Source organism: Chanos chanos, chromosome 2 (assembly GCF_902362185.1).
Source record: "Chanos chanos chromosome 2, fChaCha1.1, whole genome shotgun sequence".
Classification (NCBI taxonomy): Eukaryota; Metazoa; Chordata; class Actinopteri; order Gonorynchiformes; family Chanidae; genus Chanos; species Chanos chanos.
Window position 1 is genome coordinate 45,544,136 of NC_044496.1, and position 27,698 is coordinate 45,571,833.

A 27,698-nucleotide genomic window follows, 5' to 3' on the forward strand; every position below is an offset into this window, starting at 1 on the left:
CCCAGAAATTAATTGGTTTAAATACTTGCAGTATCAGAAAACAGGCACCAACATGCAAAAAGTACTTCTGCATTCAGTAGAGCTGGTAACTGTTTTAAACCGAGTCTAAGAATATGATAAATACTTTCTCTTAGGTGACTTGTTCTCTGTCACTGGTCCTAATTGCTTTTGGTGTATAAGCACCACTTGACACTTAAGAGCAGTATTGTGTTTACACCGAGTGTAGAAATTTAGGCCACTGTTTGTGTCTGTTAGGAAGAAAGGAGAGAAGATGTACATCGAGTGTACTGAGAGTCATCACCATGGTGATTTAGACCTGTATCTTTCAACCAATCAATTAACAGTCCATTCTTTAAATAGGAAAGACCATCTGGGTCCAACAGTGAGTAATCAAAAGCTGAAAACTCATTTGAGCCTCTTTATGTCTATGAGCATTTCTGTGCTCTTTGTTGTAAATATCTACATATCCACAAATGTCATTGTTTAAAAAATGTTTATGTAGTCCATCTCACTCACTCTTGGTAAATCATATGTCTGAGCAGCTTTATGAATGGTCTGGAGGTGAATGATGAATATCAACATTTATTTCGTATTACTGTTAATATTTATAATTTGTATTATTGTACCATATTTGGGGCAGCACAGTGGTGCAGTGGGTAGCGCTGTCACCTCACAGCAAGAAGGTTTCAGGTTCGGTTCCTGGCTGGGTGGCCAGGGTCCTTTCTGTGTGGAGTTTGCATGTTCTCCCCATGTCTGCTTGGGTTTCCTACCACAGTCCAAAGACATGCAGGTTAGGTGAATTGGAGACACTAAATTGCCTAAGTGAGTGTGTCTGCCCTGCAATGGACTGGTGACCTGTCCAGGGTGTTTCCCCACCTTTCACCCTATGAGCACTGGCGACCCTAATCAGGATAAGTGGCTTAGATAATGAGTGAGTGAGATGAGTGTACCATATTTGTGTAACATTTTGTAGATCCAGTTTTGTATGCCTCCTTGTATGGTGTTTATGTGCCTGTGAGGGTGAAAAACTGGAGTTGCTGTTTTTTGTGCTGAAGTATATCGTGAAAATGAATCTTGTGTGTATTACTAATTGTTGATAATATGTAGTTATCATACTTTTGCAGAGGGTTCCTCTAATGTAATGTGCTTTTATCAATGGCCAGTTCTTCCACAGTACATAAAACAAGTGAGCTCTTTACAGCTTGAATGAAACTTTGCTTTTTTTAGTAGATCTGAACTTAGGTGTTTTTTGCCTCTGGTATTTCTATAGTTTGTCACATGATTCTCCACCATGTTAAGGCTGGTTTAGTTGCATATGGCGTCCTTAAAACAGCATCAAATACTCCAGTAAACAAATGCAAAATTACAGTATAGATTTAATACGGTGTATATATCTCATATCTCAGTTTGGGGCTTTTTTACATTTACAGTAGTTTCTAAAATGTCATTATCCCAATGATGTAAACAAAGAGTGTGAAACAATATCTAAGTTTATGGGTATTGTGATTTGTGAAGTCAGTTAACAAAGTGCGATTTAAAAAAGGGAGATAGGGGGCAATTTCAGCAGAGGAAGAGAGAAGTGAATACAGTGAAAGGAAGCTGTATTGGACATTGAGCACCTGTCAAGGAGGGCGCAAGATCAGGCGCAAACCGGCAAGTAAAATGAAAAAGGAAGGGGGGGGGCATGTCGAAAAAGGTTGAAATTTCCCTGACTTAGAACATCGAAAACACATTTAATAAGGAGTCACAGCTTCTGGGCGCAGGTGGCGTAAACAGAATCCATGATCCCTGAGCCTGAAGTTTCCATCCACTGGTTCGTCGACGGTACGATTCGAAACATATGCACTTGTCCGGCGTTTCGATTTTGTCCGACTTGTCCATTAAAAACGCTACCACCAACTGTGGTACTACAAACTAACTGTGAGGGCCCCTGCGCTTTTTATTTTTGAGCTATTGGAAATTGTAACCGACCACTAGATGTCGGACTCAGACCGTTTTATGAACGTTATGGCTCGAGCACATAGATTTTCTCACTGCAGCTGATCAAAACAGAAAAGCTCTAATAACCTCACTCACCGCCATCCCACTTCAGCCAAAAACAGAAGCAGGAAAATTTAATTCTGTTGACCTTTTGCATCTACATATGTGTAGACGAACTTTTGTGGACACACAAACTCTCTTATCCAAACCGAAAACAAGAACTTGGCAGCAAGCTTCCATGTCTACTGTAGCTCCATTTAGTTTCAAGGTTTGTTTAGTGCAAGAGGTAATTGTGCTGGCGTGGCTCAGGGTTTGCTTCGTTGGCCCTGTAAGCTGTCACACAAACGCCGCGATCAGTGGCGGTTCGAACCCCGGGCGCTGTATAGTGCTTTTCTAAAATCTGTCTTTCAGTCCCAATCTCATTCATAAAGTGAAAAGCAAAGTGTTGCGCATAAGATGTATTTTGTTGCTCTACGAACTGGCATACGAGTGGTATTTACAGGCCTTTACAAAGATCTTCCCTCTGATGCTTTGCATAAAGCTATTGGATCCATTGTTTCATTGTCCTCCTGACGGATAGGTTTGAATGGAATATTGCACGGCTTATAACCGAAATATAGAAGTTCTTGGATGTGGAAAGGCAAAACTTCAGATATCCAAACGGATTTCTAACAACGAGAGAGGGAACCTGCGTTTTAAAATTGCTAAGACTTGCGGGACAATTTACTTTATACACTGCACGAGTGGCCAGGAGATGGCAGCAAAGGACCATTTTTGTGAGTTTTGTTTCATGAACCATTTTCAAACTTGGCAAAGTGAATACAGGCAGAGCATCCTTGGCAAAGTGAGTACGTGTGTACAAAGGACCATTGATACGTAGAAAATGTTTTTTTGTAGTCTACAAGACTGATTTCATTAGAGACCATTTGAGGTTTTCGAGGTTTTCTGACAAAATATTTTTTTCAATCTGTGAAAGTATCAGTGCGAGAAAGCGAGGGAGCGAGTTAGAGAGAGCCATGCATAGTATAGAGTTGAAGACAGATATGGCAAAGCTGATCTCTCGCTCTCTCTCTCTCTCTCTCTCTCTCTCTCGCAGTGGCAAGGTTGCACATTGTAAGATGCTGGACTCTGCGCGACGGCTCTGTGAATATACGGTACTCTAGCCTTCGGACAATGTGCCAGGGGATGAAACCGGCTTAAAGACTCGTGTAATGCATGTTAATGTTCCGAGCACCGAGGCCAGTGCGGCCTCTCCGGAATGCTTTGGGATTATTTATCAGAAAACATTTGTATTCTTCTGTAGGAAAACGGCTGATCCCGGATAGCTGCGCACTAATCCTCCCTGCTCTGTTAATTAAAAAAAGGAGGAAACCAGAGAAGTCTCTCTCTCTCTCTCTCTCTCCCTCTCTCGGTCCCGCTCTGTATTTTCAGAAATGTAATAATTTCGACAGAGGCTTAACCATCTGTTTGAGGTTAAGACGGAGAACAGATTGTGTCTCTCTGGTTATTCAAATCTCTGGAGTTATCGTTTTTTTCTGCACAGGACGAATGCGAAGGTTATGGTTAAGAGGTCTCTCCTAGAATCAAGGACAGCATTCCTTAACATTTGAAATATTTTTGTTAAGTGAGAAAATCTCTCATTCCATAACACAATGTTATCTGGCATAAAGAATGATAAATAAATCCCGAAAACATTATTGTATTTTGTCAGTCATTGAGAGCATACGCCTGTAAGAACTCTCGAGGGAAAGAGCGCTCACGGTGGGATGACCATAACGGTTTGGGTTTTATAGCAAGTCCGACCAGGATTATCCCAGGAATTGAAGATTAGATTCTGGCAAAACATGTGTCGCTCTTGTAGGAGCCATTGATTCAGAGCTCTGTCCTATCAAAACAATAACTTCTAGAGTGTAATCTTGTCAGAAACACGGCTTTCTGAACATCTGTCAGGACAGATTACACACAAAAAATACTGACGCCAGTGTCTTTAAAATGGCAGATTTTAATGTCTTAAAGGAGGGGAATACATCTGTTAGCAGCTATGAGCGGACTTTGCAAATGACACATTACTAAACTTACATTGTGAGACAAGTTTACCGTCAATTCAAACCGCACTTAACATTGACTGACAGTTCTGAACATCTTTTCTGCGTATTTCTGAGAAACCTGGTGGTGAGTGGGTTAAACATTGTCGGTACAGTAATTATAGTCAGTGCTCTCTTGTCGCCGTCCTCCAATACGATGCTTTATTTGCGAATTCACCCCCTCCTCTTCATCTTTCTCTCCCACCCTCCGCTCCTCAAAATGTCTAATACACTGGAATAATGAAAGCGCGAGCCTCCTCGCTCACACGGTCGGTGCTGCGCTCGGAGAGAACAACACGCTTTCACGCCTCTCCACTAAGGTTCACTCAGAGTTGACATTTTATAGTCCTTGTTCAAAAAAAAAAAAAAAAAAAGAAATCTAAAAAAAATTAAACATTTTAGCTCTTCGTCTGAAGAAACTATATCAGGTATTATTGTTTCTTAAGAAATATTGTGCCATTTTGAAAACTAACAAAAATGAACGCTTTTTAAAACTGACAATGAGACAGATCGTCACATTCCGTTTGCAGTACTGAGGATTGGATTTTTTGAAGAGAGATGGACCGGACGACTGCCAGCAGTCGGTGGACTTTGGGGAGGTCAGTGTGTCTACTTATGTGTGCAATTGGGTTTGATCTGGTCCTGGCACAGATTCGATATTCTATTCCAGAAGAACTTGAGCACGGAGCATTTGTCGGTAACATAGCCGAGGACTTGGGCTTGGACGTTGCGAAGTTATCATCTCGCAGATTCCGAATTGTCTCAGGTGCCAGGAAACAGTACTTAGAGGTGAATTTGGAGAACGGAATTTTATTTGTGAATGAAAAGATCGACCGAGAGGAACTGTGCGAGCAGAGTCCAACTTGTTTCTTGCACTTGCAAGTCGTCATTGAAAACCCTTTAGAGTTGTATCGAGTGGAGGTGGAGATTTTGGACGTGAATGACAATGCTCCGAGTTTCCCATGGAGCGAGTTTAACATGGAGATCACCGAGTCTGCCGCACCAGGCTCCCGATTCCCGTTGGAGAGTGCACAGGACCTGGACGTGGGCACCAACTCCCTTCGCTCCTACCTACTGAGCACGAACGAACACTTCGTGCTGGACATCCAGACGCGCAACGATGGTAGCAAATTTGCCGAGCTTGTACTAGAGACGCCGCTTGACAGAGAGAAGCAGAAGGCGCACGAGATGGTGCTCACTGCCGTAGACGGCGGAACTCCGATTCGCTCGGGCACGGCACAGATTACTGTCACCGTGTTGGACGCCAATGACAACGTCCCTTTATTCGATCGGTCCGTTTACCGGGTCAGTCTCGTAGAAAACGCGCCAAGGGGGACCCTTGTGCTGAAACTCAATGCCACCGATCTAGACGAGGGCGCAAACGGAGACATTGCTTACTCTTTCAGCGGACACGCGCCCCTGAAAGTGCGCGAGCTATTCAGCGTGGATTCTTACTCGGGTGAAATTCGAGTAAAAGGGATTGTGGACTATGAAAAATCCAGCGTATATGAGCTTTATGTACAAGCTAAAGACAAAGGTCCCTCTGCTGTAGCAGTGCACTGTAAAGTGCTGGTCGATATTTTGGATGTGAACGACAACGCGCCCGAGGTCATTCTGACCTCCGTGTCCACACCTGTGCAGGAGGATGCACCTCCGGGCACGGTGATAGCAGTTATCAGTGTTATGGACCGTGATTCTGGTGAGAATGGGGATGTCGACTGCCAAATCCCCACAAACGTCCCTTTTCAACTTCACTCGTCCTTCAAAAATTATTACACTCTGGTGACTAGCGAGTTTTTGGACAGAGAGTCTGTATCTGAATACAACATTACTCTGATCGCCAGGGATCTTGGCTCTCCATCACTTTCCACTAGGAAAACTATTCTGGTTCAAGTATCCGACATAAACGACAACCCCCCGCGCTTTGTTCAGCCGTCCTACACGGTCTATGTGACCGAAAATAACGCTCCGGGCGCCTCCATTTGTTCGGTGACTGCTTTCGATCCTGATTCCAATCAAAATGCCTATCTGTCCTACTCCATCCTGGAAGGGCAGATTCAGGGCATGCCCGTGTCTACTTATGTCTCCATCAACTCAGACAATGGAAACATCTACGCGCTGCGCTCCTTTGACTACGAACAGCTCCGAAACTTTCAAATCCGCGTGCAGGCTCAGGACGCTGGCTTTCCACCTCTGCACAGCAACGTGACATTGAATGTATTTATTCTGGACCAGAACGACAACGCGCCTGTCATCGTATCCCCGTTACCGAAAAACGGAACAGTGGCTACAGAGATGGTTCCCCGATCTGTGGATGCGGGGTATCTCGTGGCGAAAATCACGGCAGTTGACGCTGATGCAGGACAAAATTCTCGCCTCTCATACCAGGTGCTTCAGGCGACCGACCCGGGGTTATTTAGCGTTGCTCTCTACACGGGCGAAATCAGGACCATTCGCCGCTTCGTGGAAAAAGACGCCACTAGACAGCGACTGGTTATACTAGTCAAGGACAACGGTCAGCCACCCCTCTCAGCCACGGTCTCTATCGTTTTGTCAGTGGTGGACAACGTGCCGGAATCCCTGTCAGATTTCGGCGACCTCGCTCTCAGCCCCCAGCCCCACTCCAACCTCGCACTCTACTTAATCGTGTCACTGAGCACCGTCTCGCTGATCTTCCTCGTGGCCATCATCGTGCTGGCTGCTGTCAAGTGCTACAAAGATCGGGACGCGCTCAGCGGTTTCGGTCTGTCAACCTTAGGAGCTGCCTGCTGTGTCTTTGAATCAGAACCGCCTACCGAGGTGTTCAAAAAATCGAACCTGAATCTACAGATTTCCTCTGGTGCTAAAGTGCCCACGAATTGCGTTGAGGTGAACAGTAATGCTGGCACTCTTTCTCAGTCTTACTGTTACAAAGTGTGTCTAACGCCGGAATCAGCTAAAAGCGACTTTATGTTTCTGAAGCCATGCAGTCCCGGCACTCCGAGAAACAACGCAACAACGAAAGGAGCGGATAACCTTGCCTGGAACGCGCACAGCAGGAGCTCCTCGGTGAATAATGGAGCGACTACGCCAAGCGAGGTATAAAAAACTAAACCAAACCAAACCAAACCAAACAAAACAAGGCAAAACCAGACAAAACCAAACAAAACAATTCACTCACTGGTGTTTGAAAGAGCTAAAGTTAATTTACAAACGTAATCTCACCAAGCGAAGAAGTATCAAATAGTTTCCCTGTCATTGGATTCTAATTATGAGGCCTAAAGTAATGCTCCATGCATTTTGATATGCGACAGTGCAATTAGTAGGCTCATGCTATCAAATCACAGATAGTGAATTACACCTTGAAAGCACAAAGCTGTTAACTCCCTATATAATACATTCTTCATATGTCAGTTTTCGAAAACATGTTAATCTGTTTACAGTAACCGTTATAAACATTGCAGACTCCTGAAATGTATCATGTAGAAAATACCCTATGAGAATGAGGAGCTTTAGACTGTAGTGCCCATCTCACACAAAACTACACAGGCGAGACGGATCCGTTTCTAAGGGAAACCGAGTACAATGCGTCGCATTCACGTAGTAGCTCACAAACGGAGCTGGCTCGTGTTCTCTCTCTCTCTCTCTCTCTCTCTCTCTCTCTCTCTCTCTCTCTCCAGAAAATATTAAACTGCTCTACCGCAAAAATGGGGAATCTGAACAATTTGGGCCAAGTACAGGTTACAAGATATGTGCAATTGCCTACCGTCGTGTCTTTTTAAAAATCTATTAGTTATTGCATGAGACAGATGTGAGTATGGTACAGAGCTGAAACGGCGCTTGTCCACTGATTTATATAGGCCTATAACCTGTATAACCTTTATATAAAACGTCCCTGTGCATGATGACTGAGGTGTACAGAATGTTGGTAACATACGGTTTCAGAATTCATTTATGTGTTTATTCGTAAATAGATTTTTAATTAGAATCCAGCGGTAAGCTATATCAGATAATGCTACAGTGAACGTAAGGTATCTGAACATAATAAAATTGCTGGAATAAAATTAATAAAATTGCTGGATGCCAGTTTTTCTTGTTCTGCGTACCTCGCTATTTTGAGTGCTTTAAGGCACCAGACAGTCTTAGCTAACTATACCCCAAGGACACACACACACAGCTCATTATTCGACGCACAATGGCGCGCGGACGCGGGCCGGTTCCGTCCATTACGGTTGAAAAATGAGAGCGAGATTGTTTGAAGGGCTGAGCAGGAGCCGCGTGGGACGTGTCACGCCTGTAGATTCGCCCGCGTCGTCCTCCCGGGATGTGAGTAAAAGAGTGACTGAGGAGAGCTTATTAGAGAGAGAGAGAGAGAGAGAGAGAGAGAGAGAAAGCGAGAGAGAGAAGGGGGGGGGGGGGCGCAGAAGATGGAACTATTAGACTGTAGAATACATTTATATTTCTCTTTGCTACCACAGACTAATAATAGTAGCCTATTATTTATTTGTATGCACAAAGTATAGTCTTATACAGCTTAAAATCTTTTAACAGAAAATTCGTTTACCTAGCTTTAAATCCACTTGTCATCCTGTCGTTCATTTAAGCTATTAATTTATGTGGCCTCTAATATCCCCACGCAATTTAGGGTGTTTTTCGTGTCCTCTCTAGTTATACCACACGGATCCCACATATTCCCTGAATAAATATTATATATGTATGATACATTTCCAGTAAGTGTTCCTATACCACAGACAAGTAAGTCTCATTTTATGAACATGCTTATGTTCATTAGCATCATGTCTAATCGTTGGGAAAGTCGGTGTAATAGTTATGGTATTTAATATGTGCAGTATCACACTGTAGCAAATATTAGTCTCTGCACGTCGCCGCTTTGGCTTAACAATTTCTTTTGACAGTTAATTTTGATGGACACAGTTCTGCAGAACAATCATGATGAACTGTATAAACCTACACCTTGTTGATTTTTATTTTAATAAAATAAATTACATTTCAAAGACAATAGGAAGCACGGACTTTACTTTGCATTCATTGCAACTATTACTAAAACCCTGGCTTCACTGTATGTTCTAAAATAAAGCTCGAAAATAAAATAAATCGAATTCGCTCAACAATTAAATGTATTAGTTAAAATTAATTTCCTGTGCGCCTCGACCTCCTTTGAAGATTAAAATCGTGTCTCGTTTCATCCCGGCGGTGTTCTAATTGGTTAGGGAAGGTATTTTGAAGAATCAGTCCAATAATACGCTTACATCGTGCTCTCCTTGTCAAAAGGCCCTGAGAATTAATAGAGCGTGGAATCCACACTCGGCAACTTAAAGTCGGAATAAATATCACCCGGGACCAGTCGTTTTTCTCCCTTGTCCCCTCCCACCCACGCAGCGTCTCCGAGGATGAAAGGGAAGGAAATGATAAGGGAGTTATCGCTCAAGGCACGCCGTTTCAGCGACCGACTAAATATACGTGCTGCTCGACATTGTGGCCACAAGGGGGCAGCTAACCTCTAGGCCACGAATGTTCTCAAGGCCAGACCAATTAAGAATTTTAAAACTTTGAAATTAAAGTTCGTAGCATTCATATCGATACATGAACTATCTAATGGTTTTAAGTAGTGTCACTTCTTGGTAAAATAAATAATTTATAAAAGCTGATTTCTTTTCTTTTGTTCTTTTGTAGCTGAAACAGCCAAATACTGACTGGCCTCTCACAAAGAATCAGACATCCTCTCTGAAAAGGTAAATCTCTCTTCTGTTACACACACACGCATGCGCTCACACACACCCACACACGCACACCCACCCACACACACACACAAAGAATGTGAGAGAGAGGGAGAGAAAGAGAGTGGGTGGGAGGGAGTGAAGGAAGCTGAAATATCTCTGACTCTGACAACACTAAAAATAATTAACATCTCCCTCTGCTCCCTATGTAGCTATAACTCTGTAAACATGGATGGGACAGTGATGCGCAAAGCCATGCATACAGACCCAGAGAACTACGCGAGTCCAATGGCTGCAGGACAGTACTGGACATGGGGAACACACATGAGAGGTACATGAAAACAGGTTCCTTTAATTTTTCATTATGCTGGGTTTCATTCCACCCTGTTTGTCCCTTGTTCTATTCCATACACTTCATATGTTTTGTCACATCACAGTTTAACCTGCATCATCTTTTTCTTTCTGTCTCTGTTCTGTTTGTCATCTTCCATTGTGATTTATTTATGTTATGGATTTTAGTTCATTTAAAATAAGAATTTCCTGATCATGTAGAGAGTTCATTTCAGTTATTAAAATCTACACTGTTAAAGTTGTGGATTGTGGATCCAGTGCTCTGATTATTACATTCACTGTGGCCTGTGTGGAGTAAAAAGTGTTCATGTATTCCAGAAACAACACTCTTAAACAGTCTTAAATTTAGAAGTGGAGTAATTTGTTTTGTAACATGATATACAACCAAAAAATAAATGATAAAAACTGTGTATGAAACTTATATGAAGCCCAATATGTTCCCTGAAATAAGCACTGAAGATGATGGTTCCTGGCATTTTTTTTTAGAATTATATCCTTTTTACTGAGATTATATATCTGTTATCTTTCTTTTTTTTTTTTTTTTTTTTTTAACTTTTTATGTATTTGCCTCTGGTGGCCCCTATCCACCATATCTGATCACATAAGTGACCTTTAAATCATGTGTTGCCTAATCTCCAGCCTTACCTATATTTGTATTTACTATCAATTCTCTATTTATTCATCTCTCTAAACAGAGTACAGGATGTCTCCTCCAACTACCAGCGTTCCTGCCCGTGCTTGGACTCCACGCTACACACCCACTCACCACCCTCAACAGCAGCAACCTACCTCTCATCCCCATCCTCCGCCTGACTACCAGCATAATGTTTACATCCCAGGCACCCCCTCTGCCCTGTGCACCCTGAGGCCCACCCACCGCAGCGAGCTAGACGTCCACAACTCCTTCTCCACCTTTGGCAAAAGACGTCGACTCATATCGGCTTATGACCCCAGGGATGACACAGCCCCTGAGGTCATCAACAATGACCTTTATAACGACTAGAGCAAGACGAGAGGAAGGTGTTCATAAGACTTTTAGGTGAAGGGATGAGTGAGCAAGGAAGGAGTTTGAGGGACCGCAGACCTTGAAATGTTCTCAAAAGGCCTTGAAATGCCCTTCTCTTTGGTCAGCAGAGGTCTTGTGTGGGTGTCTGCTGTTTGCTTTGAAAAACAGCGAATGCTGAAAAAAAGAGAAAGATCTGATGTAGGCAGTTCTGTATAGCTTTTCTATGACACATTTCTATTGAATTTGGTATGTCAGAGGAGAGACATCGGTCTGGAACAGTAATAGGGTTTATTTGTACTCTATCCTTCACACTTCACCTGTCACAGAACATTTTGTACATAGAGGTAAAGATTCCTGGATGAAGGGTGATGGGTGATTGGGCCCAGAATAAACTCTTCTTTAAATGAACCTATGGACCTGGTAAAGATGTTAAAAAAATGAAAGGAAAAGTCCTCTTAACGATGGGTATACTGAAGTAAACTGAGCAATGACAAACTGAGGCAAGTGGTAAATGGTTATTGGGCTTTTTTTTTGTGGTAACTTGGTTGTCCATTTTATTGGACCAAGGGTCAAAGATCACGAAAATGGTTCAGTATTGGTTTGATTTGAAAGTGACATGAAACACCAGTGTATTTTACCTAAGGTTCATTATTATTATGAATATTATGTTATCTCCATTTTGTTATGTTTTTTCTTACTTTGACAATCATGTCAGCCAAAATATGATCACTACATGGCCTTTTGCACATTGGGGGCCTGTTCTCTTTAACCATAAGTTAAATGAGGCCTGTTTGAAAAGTGGTGCTTACTCAAGTGAATAAATTCAATCAAATAGGACTATGTGGCTTTGGGACCAGAGGGACACATAGGCCTTGAATTATTTGTTGCCATGCACTGTATATGCAAACAGCATGACTGAGTCATGCAGGCAAAGGGTGAAGGCATGCCATATATCTAACACGTGCATAGCATTCTGAGAATAAAGTATTTTTTCTGATGAATTTGAAAATGGTGCATCATTTTTATTTGAAACTTATGGGGTCACCTTGTTTTTTTTAAAAGTTTGTTGCTATGGTAACTGATGCAAGTGATCAGGTCAGTCATGTCATGTGAGGGTGAGGCCCCATAAACGTTTTGATACTCTTGAGTTATTTTTCTCTTATGGTGCATGGAAAACTTTAATATCTGAAATTTAGCTTAAGCCCTCATCAAACTGCACGAGACAAAGTTGCGTTCCTGGTAAAAACATGTCATAATTCGTAAGGAAAGTGGATGGTTTTCTTCTAGCTTCTTAGTTTAAAAGTTTTTCTTCCTGCTGATTTTTGCTTCGTAGGCCTAAAATAATTGTTGTGTAAATATTAATCTATAAAGAAGAAAACCCACACACAACACATTGTTTTAATTAGTGCTCAGAACTTAGCGGATAGCTGTCCCATCAAAAGAAATGGGACCAAAAAAAAAACCCCCATGAAAATATGAAGCTTCTTCTCACGGAGTAAATCTCACAAATGCTAACATATGCTAATTAGATTTCTTATATTTCCATTCCTTGCCCGTAGAGAATTGTCTGGGTTCATTATCTAAACAAACACAAAATTCCTTCGTCGAAATATCATTTTAATTAAATGCGGCCAAACAGAAGTGAAGCGTTGGGGAATTGGGCTCTCCTTCAAAATGCCACACCTGGACGCAATCTTAAACAGCGAGAGCTCATCCCTCGTGCCCTTTCCATTTTCATTTCTCTGGGAAATGAGTTCAGAATGTCAATAGATGAGTATCTCACAATTGAGAGGGGTAATTACATTTGCCGACACGTCATTTCAGATTACAAACCTTAATGAAGAAATGGTCTCTGTGTCTCCAATACACCTCCACGTTGCAGTTCATCTCTCTGTGCTGTGACCGAACTGACAGGGGTGATGTCACCTGTATTTGGTCGATGTTTCGAAGCTACGGGAAAGAGAGTGGATAAAGCAAATCCAAAGAGTGTGACGTTAACTTCCCTCATCACTCTCACTGGACCACTGGCCTTGGGACCTTAACCAGGCAAATGTTAACCACGGTAACTCAAGAATCCATGAGTGACCACTAACACTTGGTACAGCATTAAAGTGGCCTACAGCATTATATAAAGTAATGGCTCTATGGTCCTGGGGACTCGAAAGATGGGGCATGTTTGCTGTAGTTGACACTACCATACCCAGTCAAACTATTTTATGCTGCAGTGAGTACTTTTTTCTTCAAATGTAAGAACTAGTTTTTAGGCATGAACCAGAAAGGGCAGTCTCGTGTGTCACCAGTACTGGAGTTTAGATATACTGGTGTAGAGTATATAATAGTCTGTGTTGGAGGACTCTGTAATGGTCCAAATCCTGTTTTTCTTGGAATAATATATTGGCATACAGTAAGGGTACATAGCAAAACCATCTAAAATGCTCAAGTTCAGCTTTATTGGCATGACAGACAATACTACCTAAGCAGGTTACAATAAATAAGGCAGAGGTCGATACAGGTGATCAGGTCTACAGAAGTAACACGAAGATATGAACATTAGGGTGTTGATGATCATTTATAACTGATTCGAGCACAAAATCAAGATCTCTCTGATCTCTCTAAATCTCTTATTTTAGGTTGGTGTTAGGGTAACCGTGGTAACAAGAATGTTTGTGGTCTCTGAAGGCTGGAGCATGTTAGTAAAATAAGCCATGCTTTTGGGAGTCCATTTTATGTGGAACTGAATTTGAGTCCACATACAATTACATAGTTAAGTATAATAGACCAAAGAGCTGAGTAGTGTATTCACTGACCTAAAGAGTCCCGTTATATCTGACTGTTAAACGTGTACCGGCCTTTGCCTAAACAGTGGTGCAATACTCCTGTTTTTTTTTTTGTTTTTTGTTTTTACAATATAGTCAGGTTTATTTCATCCTCTCTTTACAGAGATCAGGTATGGAGAGGCATTAAAAAAGCTGTCATGTTCTTTGAAGTTTATGATTCAGGGACTGTCCTGGCAGTAAAATCTCCTCTCAGCAGCACACAGCACTGATTCTGGAAATGGCTGTTCTCTGTGTGGACATTGTTGAGGAACCATTCACTGTAGTGAGGGGATTCTGCAGTGGAGTAGGCTGCATATATATTTCAGTCATCATCATTATAAATAGTACTTTTTTTTTTGTTTAAGCCAAAAATGCTTGAGATCTGCTCTGATGACTGAGAAATAGGATGTTAGCCCCTGTCTATAGCAAGTTATAACCCACCTGAGTCCTGCCCTTGCTTTATATTTGGCGTTATGCTTTCTATTTGAATGATGGATTTCTGTATAGTCTGTGGGGCATTACATCTGAGTGACACCATGTTTCCAACAAAATTGAAAATTAATGTTGTAGTTGTGGATAATTTTTTGCAGAGGTTGAACGTTCAGCTCTGGAAATTGATGAATGGATGTCCTGGATGTTCCATAAAATAACTGACAGTGTCGTCATCATCTCGGCATAATCTGTAAGTACAAGTAGAGTTCAAACAGAAAGCACAACTTTGTTAAAATGTAGATATTCACGTTTACAATATCCTCTGGTAATATAATTTGACATAACAGGATATTCAGTCAGAATATTCACTGTCAATATTATATTTACGATTGTTTGTTCCTCTAGAGTAATACACAAACATATGATAACAATCCACTGTAATGTACTGTAATACACTAATTATACAATAAGGAGTGCCTGTGGTGTGGAAGACTTGGTTAATTTAACATTTTTTCAAGGATTTTTAAAGTCAGGTGCAGCAGTGGCAGCAGAAAAGCCTTGTGCTCTGAGTGTGGTTCTGTTACTGGAGCTCAGGGGAGAGAATCCTATTCATTTTCAGCAAAGGATTTAAAAGTCTTTCAAATTCCCTTTCATAATGTTTAAAGCTCCTATCAGATCATTGTGCCAACACCGTACAGCTGTTGTAATGTAACGTTAATACAAATTTTTGGGACAGGGTCTGTTATTATTTCTTTTTTTTTATTAATTTAAAATCATACATTTTGCTCCTACAGCTGCAGGGTTGACTCTGAGATGCCCAGAGTTGAGCTTCCTTTTTATTTTTAGCAGTTTCTCGGTTTCTTTGCTGAAGCCTCAGACCTCTATTTCAATCACTGCAACTGTTGTCATATGCTGATAGATCAGACCTATGATATAGTTGTAGGATTTTTCTGGATGAGCCTCTCTTTCTTGTCTTTCAGCAGATTATGAATTCTCTCTCTCTCTCTCTCTCTCTCTCTCTCTCTCTCTCTCTCTCTCTCTCTCTCTCTCACTCTCTCTCTCTCTTTCTCTCTCTCTCTCTCTCTCTCTCTCTCTCTCACTCTCTCTCTCTCTCTCTCTCACTCTCTCTCTCTCTCCTTTCCTCCCTCTCCCTTAGATACATACACACACACAGGCATGTACGCACGCACGCAGATGGCTTCCCATATGAATCTTAATTTTGTGAAAGTTGAAAGATGAGCTTTTTTAAAAATATACATAGGTTCAACATATATAAATGGTTAAAGTTATAAGTTATAGTCATAAAGCATAACTGTTGAAAATGCCTACGTAGTTAACGAACATAGGTTGAAAAGGGATCACCATATGCTCATATTTCTCAGTTGTAGATAAATAAATAACTCAAATCAAACTGTCCACTGTAAACATCTCTACTCTCTCTCTGAAGTCAGAACTGTAAAAGCAATTTAGACATTTCTGATTCATGCCACCAGAGGGCACATGAGTGACGCAGTTCAGCTGAGAGCTGTGACTTAAAAAAAATCTAATTTCATTTTTTAAAGTACAGTATTTCACAGTTACTATCTCACTGACTGGTTCTTCAAAGGGTGTTTTCAATGTTTTCATGTAGAGAGCATTACTGAGTATACAAATTGAATACAAAAAAATACAAAATTATATTCTAATATGAGTAACTCTCTCTCTCTCTCTCTCTCTCACACACACACATACACACACTATCTGGCAAAGCAGTTGTGACATGATGTATTAATATTGTCCCATAAGTTTAAGTTTCTAAAAGCTAATATGGATATTGCCACTGGAGAAATTATACAGCACAGAGTAGACAGATAGAGAGAAAACAAATGGCGTTTTTTTCCCCCATGAGATTAAATTGTATTGTCACAGGCCTGTAAAGCCAATACATCAAATGACACTTTGGTTGGAATTCCACAGTCTACACTGAGAGCATATATTTACTCCAAGCAAGACTCATATAACTTGATATTTTTCATGTGGAAACTTATGTTATAGGCACAGGCACACAATCGCATGCAAGAATGTAAACGCATGTAAATTGAACAAGTTTAGAAACTGTACATTTTGGTTCTGAGCGCTATTCAGAGTCTTTTGTCATGAAATCCTCAGACAGGTGCTGTATTGCAGAGGGTTCAGATAAATGATCTAAAAAAAGTAAAAAGAAAAGAAACAAAGGCACACTGTTATGAAAAACATTTTTTTAAGAAAGCCTTTAATAGAGCATGGGAAAAAAAGGCTGAAAACGAGTGGGCCCACGTGTTGCGGCCATATTGGCCTTCTTCAGGTCACAAAATAGTGTTTTGTGTGCCTTTGTTCCTTTTTTCTTTAAAAGAAAATTAAGTTGAACAGTCTTTGCAGGTGAGAATACCTCTGCAGTATAAAGAAAATCTAAGTCAAAAAAGACAACTTTAAGAGAAACTCTCTGAGTCACAAAAATGGAGTGCCTTGTCATTATATGGACAGTGGAGACTAACTCATAGCTCTTGGGTGTTCAGGGACTTTACAGATACGGGCACAAAGATCGACATAGCACTTTTGACTCTAAAAGGGCAGAGCTTGACACCTCTGTCTGGAGAGGAAGAAACTATGTAGGAAAAGGAAGGTAAACTAAATGCTCTTTTTATGTTTTAAGTATGCACGAGATAACAAACAAATATTAAGGTCTTTACTCTGACTTAGTCTGGCTTTATGGATTTAAAGTAAATGTTCTCAACACCTGACAAACTAGAACATCTACTCTGTTGCTGCTATTTGAAACACCCCCTCCCTCCTCTCTCTGTGTTGACGGCTTTAATGCAGTGGGAAAAAAAAAAGAAAATTTAATAAAGCATGTAATGAATGCACATGGGCACATGGGTTGCAATGTTTACCTGAAAGCATGAGCACATGATTTGCTGTGGAATGTACACAGGTGTGCTGTATTAACTAGTAGGTGTGCCTTACATAACACTTTTCTACATAGCTTTGCTTGTGGATGGTGTTTCCCCTGATTGCTTGTCTCCTCCTCTATCAGTTCTGCCAGCCCCTGCTGGTTCCTGTTCATTTGGACTGGGCCTGACACAGTATAAAAGTGGGACAGAAGATGTCACTATAAAGGCTTTTGGAGAGGCAGCATGGAGATCCCTGAAGTGTCTTGGCATAGCAACAGCTGTTGTCAACAAACCTCAGTACTTCTTGGACATTTTATATGATTTATTGATTGTCTAATAAAACAGGATTTTATGCAATATTGATGCTTCAATGTTGTGATTCATCACTATAGCACTGGTTTGATGGACCTGCTTACTCTTGTTTGTGTAGTTCTGAATTGCTCCATTCATAAAAATAGGTGCTGGGATAGTTGCCTGCAACCTAGCACCCTCTTTCTTTGGGAGTGGTAGTATAAGTGATTCAGGTGTACAATATATGCTCTTACTACAAACACAGTTCTAGAGAGTACTTTACTAATCCCTTGTGAGGGAAATTCAATTGCTCCAGTAACAGAAATACTCAAAAATTACAAGAACAATCAACACGTCTAACAAAAATTAAATTACAAAATCAAGGTGTAGCAAATGAGTCCAATTGTTCATTTTATTAGGAGCAGAACTGAAAGTGCATTGTAAATCACATGTGCACAGTAGTGGTGCCAACAACACAAAATATGTAGAGTGATTGCTGATGTAATCCACCATACACAATTGAGAAAAGGAATGCATAATACATGTACCATGTACTACACACAATACGGTGCATAGGAAATGAACATACGGTGTGGTAGTATAGTTTGATAGTCTGAAGAGTAAGTGGATGAAGGTGCAATACGTATACAAGTACAATGTACAATGTATGTGTATTGTGAATGTTTAGGTGCAGAAGAGCTCCAAGTGCTAGTATGCATACACGATGTATTCATACAGGTTGTGCTTGTGATCAACAGAAGAACATAGTGCAAACTATGGCAAGTGTGAATTATAATGTAATAGTGGTTTGCAGGACAGAAGCAGATGGTTCATAGCACCCCATCCAGCAGGCTGAATCTCAGTCCATTTTGACAGGGAGTATTGTTGAGGTAATCAGTAGTTGGCTTAAAGCAAAGTCTGATATGCTCTGTGTTGCACTGTGGCTGGATAAGCTGGGGTCTTAGGAAGCTCCTCTGGGGCAACAGCTCCCTGTTGAGGGTGTGGAAGTCATTGTCCAGAATGTAACACAAACTGTCCACCACCCTCATTTCCACCACTGCCTCCACAGTGTAAAGGCTCAGCCCTACTGCAGAGTGGGTCTCCTTGACAAGTTTATTCAGACTCACCATCACCTTCACTTTGGTTCCTCCCTAACACACCGCAGTATGAAGATGACGCTGGCTACAGTGGAAGGACATAACATGTGTAGCAGCCTGCTGCAAATGTTGAGGGACCTGAGTCTCCCCTGGAAAAGCAGTTTACACTGTTCTTCTCGTAGAGTGTATCACTTTACAGTTTTTGCCAATTGCTTACACACTAGAAGTTAATGCCTAAACAAAAGCACCAAAACCTTCACTTTTGTAACCATGCCTTAAACAAAGGCACCACAACTACAAACACATTGTCTGCTTTTCACTTTGTTTGCAATTCTGTAACACACTGTTTGCAAAACACTACGCACTGTTTCTTACATTAGACACGTTGTTCATGAATGAAACCTCTTGTAATCATGGGAAAACACTTTTATTAGAAATGTAAAACATAGCTGAAATTGACAGCACCAAAACACACATATGAAAACACTTGTACAGTAATTGAACACCAATCAGTCTGAGCCTTAGCACTACAAATAGACCTCAGGTAAGCTTTTGGTGGGGGTGGGGTGTCTGTGGGGGCTCCTGCAAGGAGTCTGAAAGGTGTTCTCCATCACCATGCCACCCCATGTTGCTACAACACAGCACACATAATCACATCTCTGGATGCACTACATACTTGTATTGGACAGACCAGAGCAGCCCAGGTGTGTTGTGATCTGGGATAATGTTAGTTTCCACCAGGTTGCTCTGGTCCGAGACTGGTTCACCAACAACAATAACTTCACAGTTGTATACTTGCCCCCTTACTCCCCATTTCTCAGTCCTGCTGAGGAATTCTTTTCAGCTTGGTGTTGGAAAGTCTATGACCACCAACCACATGCCCACCTGCTTCCTCTGCAAGCAACGGAAGAGGCATGTGGAGACACTGAGGTGGGGTCAGTCCAGGGTTGGATACGGCACGCAAGGCGATATTTTCCGTGTTGCCCAGCCAGGGATGACATTGCTTGTGATGTGAATGAGATGATGTGGCCAGACCCTGACAGAGGGCAGGATCCATAAAAAATCCACCTCATCCCTTACAATACTAATTTTTATTTATCATTGCACTGTAATTTTACTGCAATTATTTTTGAGTTTAGCATAACATATTGTATTGATTACTGTACTGCAATTCTGTTTTTCTTTGTTTTTTCTTGTTGTTGTAAAAACCTACAACGGTGAAAAAAGAAAAAAAAGCTGTATGTACTTTTCCTCTGAAGCTTTTCTTTTTTGTGTGTTCACTGAAATAAGAGCAGATGTACTGTACTGGAACAATCTTTCACAGGAGCCTGTATGAGAAAATTAAAAAGGTATACGAAATACTAAAGACAGAAGTGTTTTGTATAAAGTACATCAGTGTGTTGTTGCTGCTTTTAAAGAGTAATTCAAATGGTGCATGTGTGTATCATTATGTTGCAAAAATGCCATTTTGAAAAAGGATTGTTAGGTTTTGAATGCAGAGCTTCATTTTGACACAGAAGTGAGATGTTTATCTCCGAGTGTTGTGTCTTATTTGGCTTGTGTGTAGAGTTTTGACACAATGAGCGAAATTCCTCAACAAGTATGTAAGCAATCATAAAAAACTGTAAAATGGAATATACATAAATGAACACATTTATGTGGTCTGTCCAATACAAGTATGTAGTGCATCCAGAGATGTGATTATGTGTGCTGTGTTGTAGCAACATGGGGTGGCATGGTGATGGAGAACACCTTTCAGACTCCTTGCAGGAGCCCCCACAGACACCCCACCCCCACCAAAAGCTTACCTGAGGTCTATTTGTAGTGCTAAGGCTCAGACTGATTGGTGTTCAATTACTGTACAAGTGTTTTCATATGTGTGTTTTGGTGCTGTCAATTTCAGCTATGTTTTACATTTCTAATAAAAGTGTTTTCCCATGATTACAAGAGGTTTCATTCATGAACAATGTGTCTAATGTAAGAAACAGTGCGTAGTGTTTTGCAAACAGTGTGTTACAGAATTGCAAACAAAGTGAAAAGCAGACAATGTGTTTGTAGTTTTGGTGCCTTTGTTTAAGGCATGGTTACAAAAGTGAAGGTTTTGGTGCTTTTGTTTAGGCATTCACTTCTAGTGTGTAAGCAATTGGCAAAAACTTTAATTCAGTATCCGAATGTTGAGCAGGGACGTATGTTTGGATTGTCAGCGGCCTAACTGTAGTTCATTGATCTGACGATTTCTCCATGCCTAAATATCACTGTTGATATTGTGGTGCAGAAAATTCAGCCACCTCCGTATAAACCAGTTACTCCATTTATAAACAAGTGTTAGTAAGCGTTTGCTTTCATTGTTTCTGCGTAATGGAAATTATTTAAATGGGTACGACGCTGATACACAGTTAAATTGCTCTAAAACTAACTCGTGTTTATTTTGTCTGGGGCTTGCGTTGGTCACAGTGTGTCGCTGTTCGCCAATTAATTGCATTGAAGTACTTTTGTCCCTCTCAAGCGTTTTCAGAGAAGGGTGGTCAGAAGCAGACGCCCATCGATTTCTCAGCCTCTGTGTATTTTTGATATTTAAATATATATAATTTGCTTAAGATACTAGTTCCACTTATCCTGGAGTCCTGTCTTTCCGTGTATTCACTATGAAGCTGGACGGCAGCTGGGTTCCTATTTTCTTTATGGTTTGGAGAATGGCTTTGTCTGTCACACGATACTCTATTCCCGAAGAGATGGAGAGGGGGTCCGTCGTGGCAAATCTAGCTGCTGATTTAGGACTCGATCTGGGTGCTCTGTCTCAAAGAGAGGTAAAACTTGATATTTTTCATCAGAAAAAATACCTTGATATTAATAAAAAAACGGGAGAATTGTACATCGTTGACAAAATGGACAGGGAATCTCTGTGTCCAACCAAAACTTCAACAACATGCTTTGTCAAACTGGACCTTATAATTGAGGGCCCATTGCGTATATTCAATATTGAATTGGGAATCACCGACATAAACGATAATGCGCCTCATTTTCGAAGAGACAAAATTGAGTTGGATGTTTCCGAATCTGCATCACCGGGAGAGAGGTTTTCGCTGCCAAATGCTGTAGACCCGGATGTAGGGGCCAACACAATCACTGCTTACGAGCTAAGCGACAGTGAACATTTCACTTTTGACATCCACTCTGGTAGTGATGGCACAAAATACGTTGATTTGGTCTTAAAGAAGGCTCTGGACCGAGAGGAGCAGGCTGTTCACAATCTGATTCTCACCGCTGTGGACGGCGGGGTCCCCGCTCGCTCTGGGACAGCTAGTATTATCGTTCGCGTCCTGGACACAAACGACAATGCCCCCCAGTTCAGCCGTCAGATTTATTCAGTAAACATCAGTGAAAATGCTCCAGCAGGAACTCTGGTTATGAAACTTAATGCTACTGACAGAGATGAAGGCACAAATGCTGATATAACATATTACTTTACTCTTTATACTTCCGAAAAAACGCAAGAAATATTCGCGTTGAATACGAACACTGGGGAGATAACGGTGAAAGGGACTGTTGATTACGAAGACATGAAAATATTTGAAATGCATATCGAGGCGAAAGATAACGGGCCTCTCTCTCTCTCAGGTCACTGTAGAGTAAACGTAAATGTAATGGACATGAACGACAACTGTCCAGAAATTACCATAACGTCTCTAAAGAATACGGTGAAAGAGAATACTCCAGTAGGTACCGTCATAGCTTTTGTTAGTGTCAGTGACAGGGACAGAGGGGACAACGGTAAAGTTAATCTGACGATAAATAAACAGCTGCCGTTCTGTCTAAACAAATCATCCGATTACCATTATGAACTGGTCGTCTCAGAACCGCTTGATCGTGAGAAGACACCAGAATTTGATATAACTCTGGTGGTATCTGACGGGGGCACGCCATCTTTATCTGATAATGAAACAGTTAGCGTGCATTTACTGGACGTTAATGACAACGCACCGCAATTCCCTCAGTCCTTTTACACTATACCTGTGATGGAGAATAACGCGCCAGGGGCGTTACTGAGTTCACTCACTGCTTTTGACCCTGACCTTCATGAAAATCAATATCTAGTTTATTTTATAATCGAAAAGGAAATAGTGAACACCTCCATGTCCATGTTATTTTCGATCAATCCAGAGAACGGCAACCTTTACGCGTTAAAGACTTTTGACTTTGAGATAGAGAAGGAGTACCTTTTCCACATCGAGGCAAGAGACTCAGGCGTTCCTCCTCTCAGCAGTAACATAACTGTCCATATCATTATTATGGACCAGAACGATAATCCACCGCTCATAGTATCTCCATGGCGTGCACATGGCTCCGTGGTAGAAGAAAAAATACCCAGATCCACCGATAAAGGAACTCTGATAGCCAAAGTGATAGCCATCGACACAGACTCAGTACAGAATTCACGGATTACTTACCAGTTTCTTCAGAACACGGACGCTACTCTATTTAGTTTAGACCAGTTCAACGGGGAGATCAGAACTACGAGAATGTTCAGTTATAGAGATGCGCGTCACCAACGCCTGGTAGTGATCGCCAAGGACAACGGAGAGCCTGCGCTCTCTGCTACAGTCACTATCAAACTTTCCACGGTGGAGACAGCCCTTAAAGCCTATTCTGACATGACGGAGGTACCTTTGGAGTATGACATCTTCTCAGACTTGAATCTGTATCTCGTGATCGGGTTGGGCTCAGTGTCATTTCTTTTACTCATCACCATATTGGTGACCGTTGTGCTGAAGTGTCAGAAACCGAAGCCCAGCAAAGCGGCTCCACCTTCTAGGAATAGTGTGATCAGTGAGAGGAACTCAACCATTGCGGATTCTACCCTTGTTTCCAACGACGCATACTGGTACAGTTTATTCTTAGCGGAGACAAGGAAAGGCAAACTCGTAGTTAGACAACCTATACCTAAAGGAACGAGATACATCGTATCCAGTATTCCAAGAGGCACGGGTCTAACTGACACAAGCGAATCTGCTGCTTCTACGCTACAGGTAGGATCAATATTTCCTCTGTTTCTATTTAACAACAACAACAACAACAACAACAACAACAACAAACTCTTGTCATTATATGAATCAAATGTTGAGATAACTTGGGGTTTATTTATTTATTTTTTTACCTGAATACACTAAACCTACGAACAGAAATGCTTTGGGATTCAGTTTGACTCTTTCAGTTGCCATTTCAGCTGTAACTACAAGATCAAACCTCATCGCCTCAATGACAAAAGCAGACTTTTACATAGTTGAACGTGATTTCTGGAGAGTAAGCACTTAAGCATTTGACCACAAAGTGATATGCTGTGAAACAATTTTAATACAATCCTCTAAGTTCTTATTTAACAGCAGATGAATGCAACGGTGTAAAAATGTTTGAAAATCTACAAGTTATTGGAAAACTTATATTTGAATAAACAGATAAGTTCACAGAGGACTTTCCATTATGTACAATAATCAATTCAATTTCACAGCGGGAAAAAAACAGCATGAATATGGTTATGCGCGATTCTCTGACAGCTGTACCAAAGCAATTTTGAAAGTAAGTAATTAGTTTCATAGGATTTGTCGCATTGGCCTCTGTATTGAACTATTTTGATTAAGCAAAAGAAAAATTAATTGTTTTCCACATGAGTTGCTTTATGTTCCTGTATGATTTGAAACCTTTTAGTTGAATCCTGATTTTATCTGAGCCCAGGTCAAGTAACTAGTCAGACATTTAGCATTGTTTCCTCTATTTCGAATGCCCATGTTAAGCTGAAAGAGGACAATTCTCTGTAGTATTGTACTTCAGACTGCCTTTATTTATATATCATCCATGTCCATTTTTTTCAAATAAGTTCGAACATTCAAATATTATTTGTCTCATCAGGTACATTCCATTTTACTAAGGAGTTTTTTGACTTTGTGAATTTAAAGATTAAAGGTAATGTCCTCTTTAATTTTTGATATTATGAGGGCATAACACTTGGAATAATCTGCATTCTAATGCAAATATGACATACAGACTTTTTTGCCAACATGTTAAGCAAGGTGCCACTTGTTTCTCGCTCCACTACGCTGAATTTAATAAGTCGTTTTGATGTGTCTATTGCATGCAGAAACGCGTAATGTCGCATGGTGTCTCTGTTTACCATGAAAACGTTTTGCGCGGACCTACTTTAGTCACGAAGGTAGTGTGTCATGAAAACAAGGTGGTGCGTTTTCTGTGTGACGGTTTATGAGACCAGTGCTAGAGATCCCCAGAAGGACTAAATATATTTTGTGTTTTGGCCATTCAAACAAATAACCGTGAAGTTCTTCGTTCGTTTTCGAGAGAGAGCTGCACATGAGCCGAACAAAATGGAAGTTCTAATAATGATGAATCCTGTTACAAGGTACGTCTTTCTCTGTCTTGTTTTCTCTGCAATACTACGGAATGCATCTGGCGTTTCCCACTATTCTATTCCTGAGGAAATGGAAGAAGGATCTGTTGTAGCCAATTTAGCCACTGATTTGGGATTGGATTTGAGAACTCTGAATAAACGAAAAATGCGTCTTGATCTCATCGCAAATAAAAAATATCTCGAAGTGAACAAAGAGACAGGGGAGCTCTACATCGCAGAGAAAATCGACCGTGAATATTTATGCATCACAAAGACATCGTCTTGCTACCTTAAAATGGATGTCATTATTGAAAATCCCATACGTATGTTTAACATCGAATTAGAAATACTTGATATCAACGACAATGCACCCCGTTTTAGAAGGGAGACAATATATCTGGATATTTCAGAATCGACTCCGGTCAGAGAAAGATTTTCTCTGACCAACGCTGTCGATCCAGATATCGGTTCCAATTCCGTAAACACATATCATCTTGGCGAAAATGAGCATTTTGATATTGAAATACAGTCGGGCAGAGATGGTTCCAAATTTGCTGACTTAATTCTGAAAAAGGCTCTAGACAGAGAGGAGTTGGCTGTGCATAATCTGATAATCACTGCCGTTGATGGTGGGGTTCCTCCGCGTTCAGGTACAGCAAGCATCCTTGTGCGCGTTCTAGATACCAATGACAACGCCCCTCGGTTTGACAAAAAAAACTACACTATAAATCTATCCGAAAACTCTCCTATTGGCAGCCTTGTTCTAAAATTAAACGCAACAGATTTGGATGAGGGCTCCAACTCGGAACTGGAGTATTTCTTTAGCCTTTATACATCAGAAAAGACTCAGGAGACATTCAGCCTTAACCCCAATACAGGTGAAGTTAGAGTTAAAGAAATGATAAATTACGAGGATTTCAGAATATATGAAATGGAGATAATAGCCAAAGACAAGGGAGTTAATTCCTTGTCAGGACAATGTAAAGTTACCATTCTGGTAACAGATATGAATGACAATCACCCTGAAATTTCCATAAAGTCATTTCATAGTCCAATTAAGGAGGATGTACCTGTGGATACGGTGATTGCAGTAATTAGTGTGAGTGATAAAGATTCTGGAGACAATGGACAACTGGATATTCATATTTCTGATCAGTTACCATTTGCATTAAAAGAATCTTCAGATAACTACTACGAACTTGTGGTTGCAGAACCTTTGGACCGTGAAAAAGTTCCAGAATATGACATCACTATTACGGTCATAGACAGAGGTTCTCCCCCATTATCTGACAATGAAACGATAACCTTAGAACTACTGGACATCAACGACAATGTGCCACAGTTTCCTCAGTCTTTTTACACTATACCTGTGATGGAGAACAACGCGCCCGGGGCGTTGTTGAGTTCACTCACTGCTTTAGACCCTGACCTTCATGAAAATCAGTATCTCGTTTATTTTATAATCGAAAAGGAAATAGTTAACACCTCTATGTCCATGCTATTTTCCATTAATCCGGAAAATGGTAATCTTTACGCGTTAAAAACATTTGACTACGAGATAGAAAAGGAGTTCCTTTTCCACGTCGAGGCAAGAGATTCTGGCCTTCCTCCTTTAAGCAGTAATGTGACTGTTCACATTATTATCATGGACCAGAACGACAACACACCCATGATTGTGTCTCCTTGGCGTGCGCACGGCTCCGTGGTGGAAGAAAAAATACCCAGATCAACTGATAAAGGAACTCTGGTAGCCAAAGTGATTGCTATCGACTCGGACTCAACACAGAACTCTCGGATTACTTATCAGTTTTTACAGAACACCGACGCCACGTTATTTAGTTTGGACCAATACAATGGTGAGATCCGTACAATGAGAATGTTCAGTTATAGAGATGCGCGTCACCAACGTTTGGTGGTGATCGCCAAGGACAACGGAGAGCCTGCACTCTCTGCCACAGTCACAATCAAACTGTCGACGGTGGAGACAGCTCTTAAAACTTATTCTGACATGACGGAAGTGCCTTTGGAGTATGACATATTTTCAGACTTGAATCTGTACTTGGTAATCGGATTGGGCTCGGTATCATTTCTGTTACTCATCACCATATTGGTGACTGTTGTGCTGAAGTGTCAAAATCCAAAGCCCAGCAAAGCGGCACCTCCTTGTAGGAACAGTGTGATCAGTGAGAGGAACTCAACCGTTGCGGATTCCACGCTGGTGTCCAATGATGCTTACTGGTACAGCTTGTTTCTGGCGGAGACGAGGAAGGGAAAGCTGGTAGTGAGACAGCCCGTGCCAAAGGGAACACGGTACATCGTGTCCAGCATTCCGAGAAGCACAGGTCTAACCGAGACCAGCGACTCAGCTGCATCGACATTACAGGTAATGGCCTTTAAGGAAACTGCTGTTCTACGACGTGTAAGTAATCACTAGGATTTTATCAACAATAATACAGAGTCCTTATGCTCATTTATTTAAATAAAACGTTAATCCCATATTTACCGATGTGAAATAAAGTGATTTCACAATCTCTTATTAGTGCACATTTAAATATTTCATTTCCGATATCATGCACTTGCTCGTACGCAGAGGGTCGCTGTGATCCAGCAAAACGCCC

The 27,698-nt window shown here is 41.1% G+C and overlaps 3 protein-coding genes across 3 annotated transcripts; all 3 read left to right on the forward strand.

Annotated features, from left to right (window-relative positions):
- Positions 1-4,622: 4,622 nt before the first annotated feature.
- LOC115804903 (protocadherin-10) lies at positions 4,623-11,135 on the forward strand. The gene is made up of 5 exons (XM_030765391.1): positions 4,623-6,932; positions 7,026-7,142; positions 9,738-9,796; positions 9,994-10,112; positions 10,828-11,135. The coding sequence occupies exons 1-5, from the start codon at positions 4,623-4,625 to the stop codon at positions 11,133-11,135; spliced, it is 2,913 nt and encodes a 970-aa protein (XP_030621251.1).
- Positions 11,136-21,328: 10,193 nt separating this feature from the next.
- On the forward strand, positions 21,329-23,810 carry pcdhb (protocadherin b). The gene is made up of 2 exons (XM_030765392.1): positions 21,329-23,715; positions 23,756-23,810. The coding sequence occupies exons 1-2, from the start codon at positions 21,329-21,331 to the stop codon at positions 23,808-23,810; spliced, it is 2,442 nt and encodes an 813-aa protein (XP_030621252.1).
- A 1,286-nt stretch (positions 23,811-25,096) lies between these two features.
- LOC115804905 (protocadherin alpha-C2-like) lies at positions 25,097-27,514 on the forward strand. Its single transcript, XM_030765393.1, has one exon. The coding sequence runs from the start codon at positions 25,172-25,174 to the stop codon at positions 27,512-27,514; it is 2,343 nt and encodes a 780-aa protein (XP_030621253.1). The 5' UTR covers positions 25,097-25,171.
- Positions 27,515-27,698: the final 184 nt, after the last annotated feature.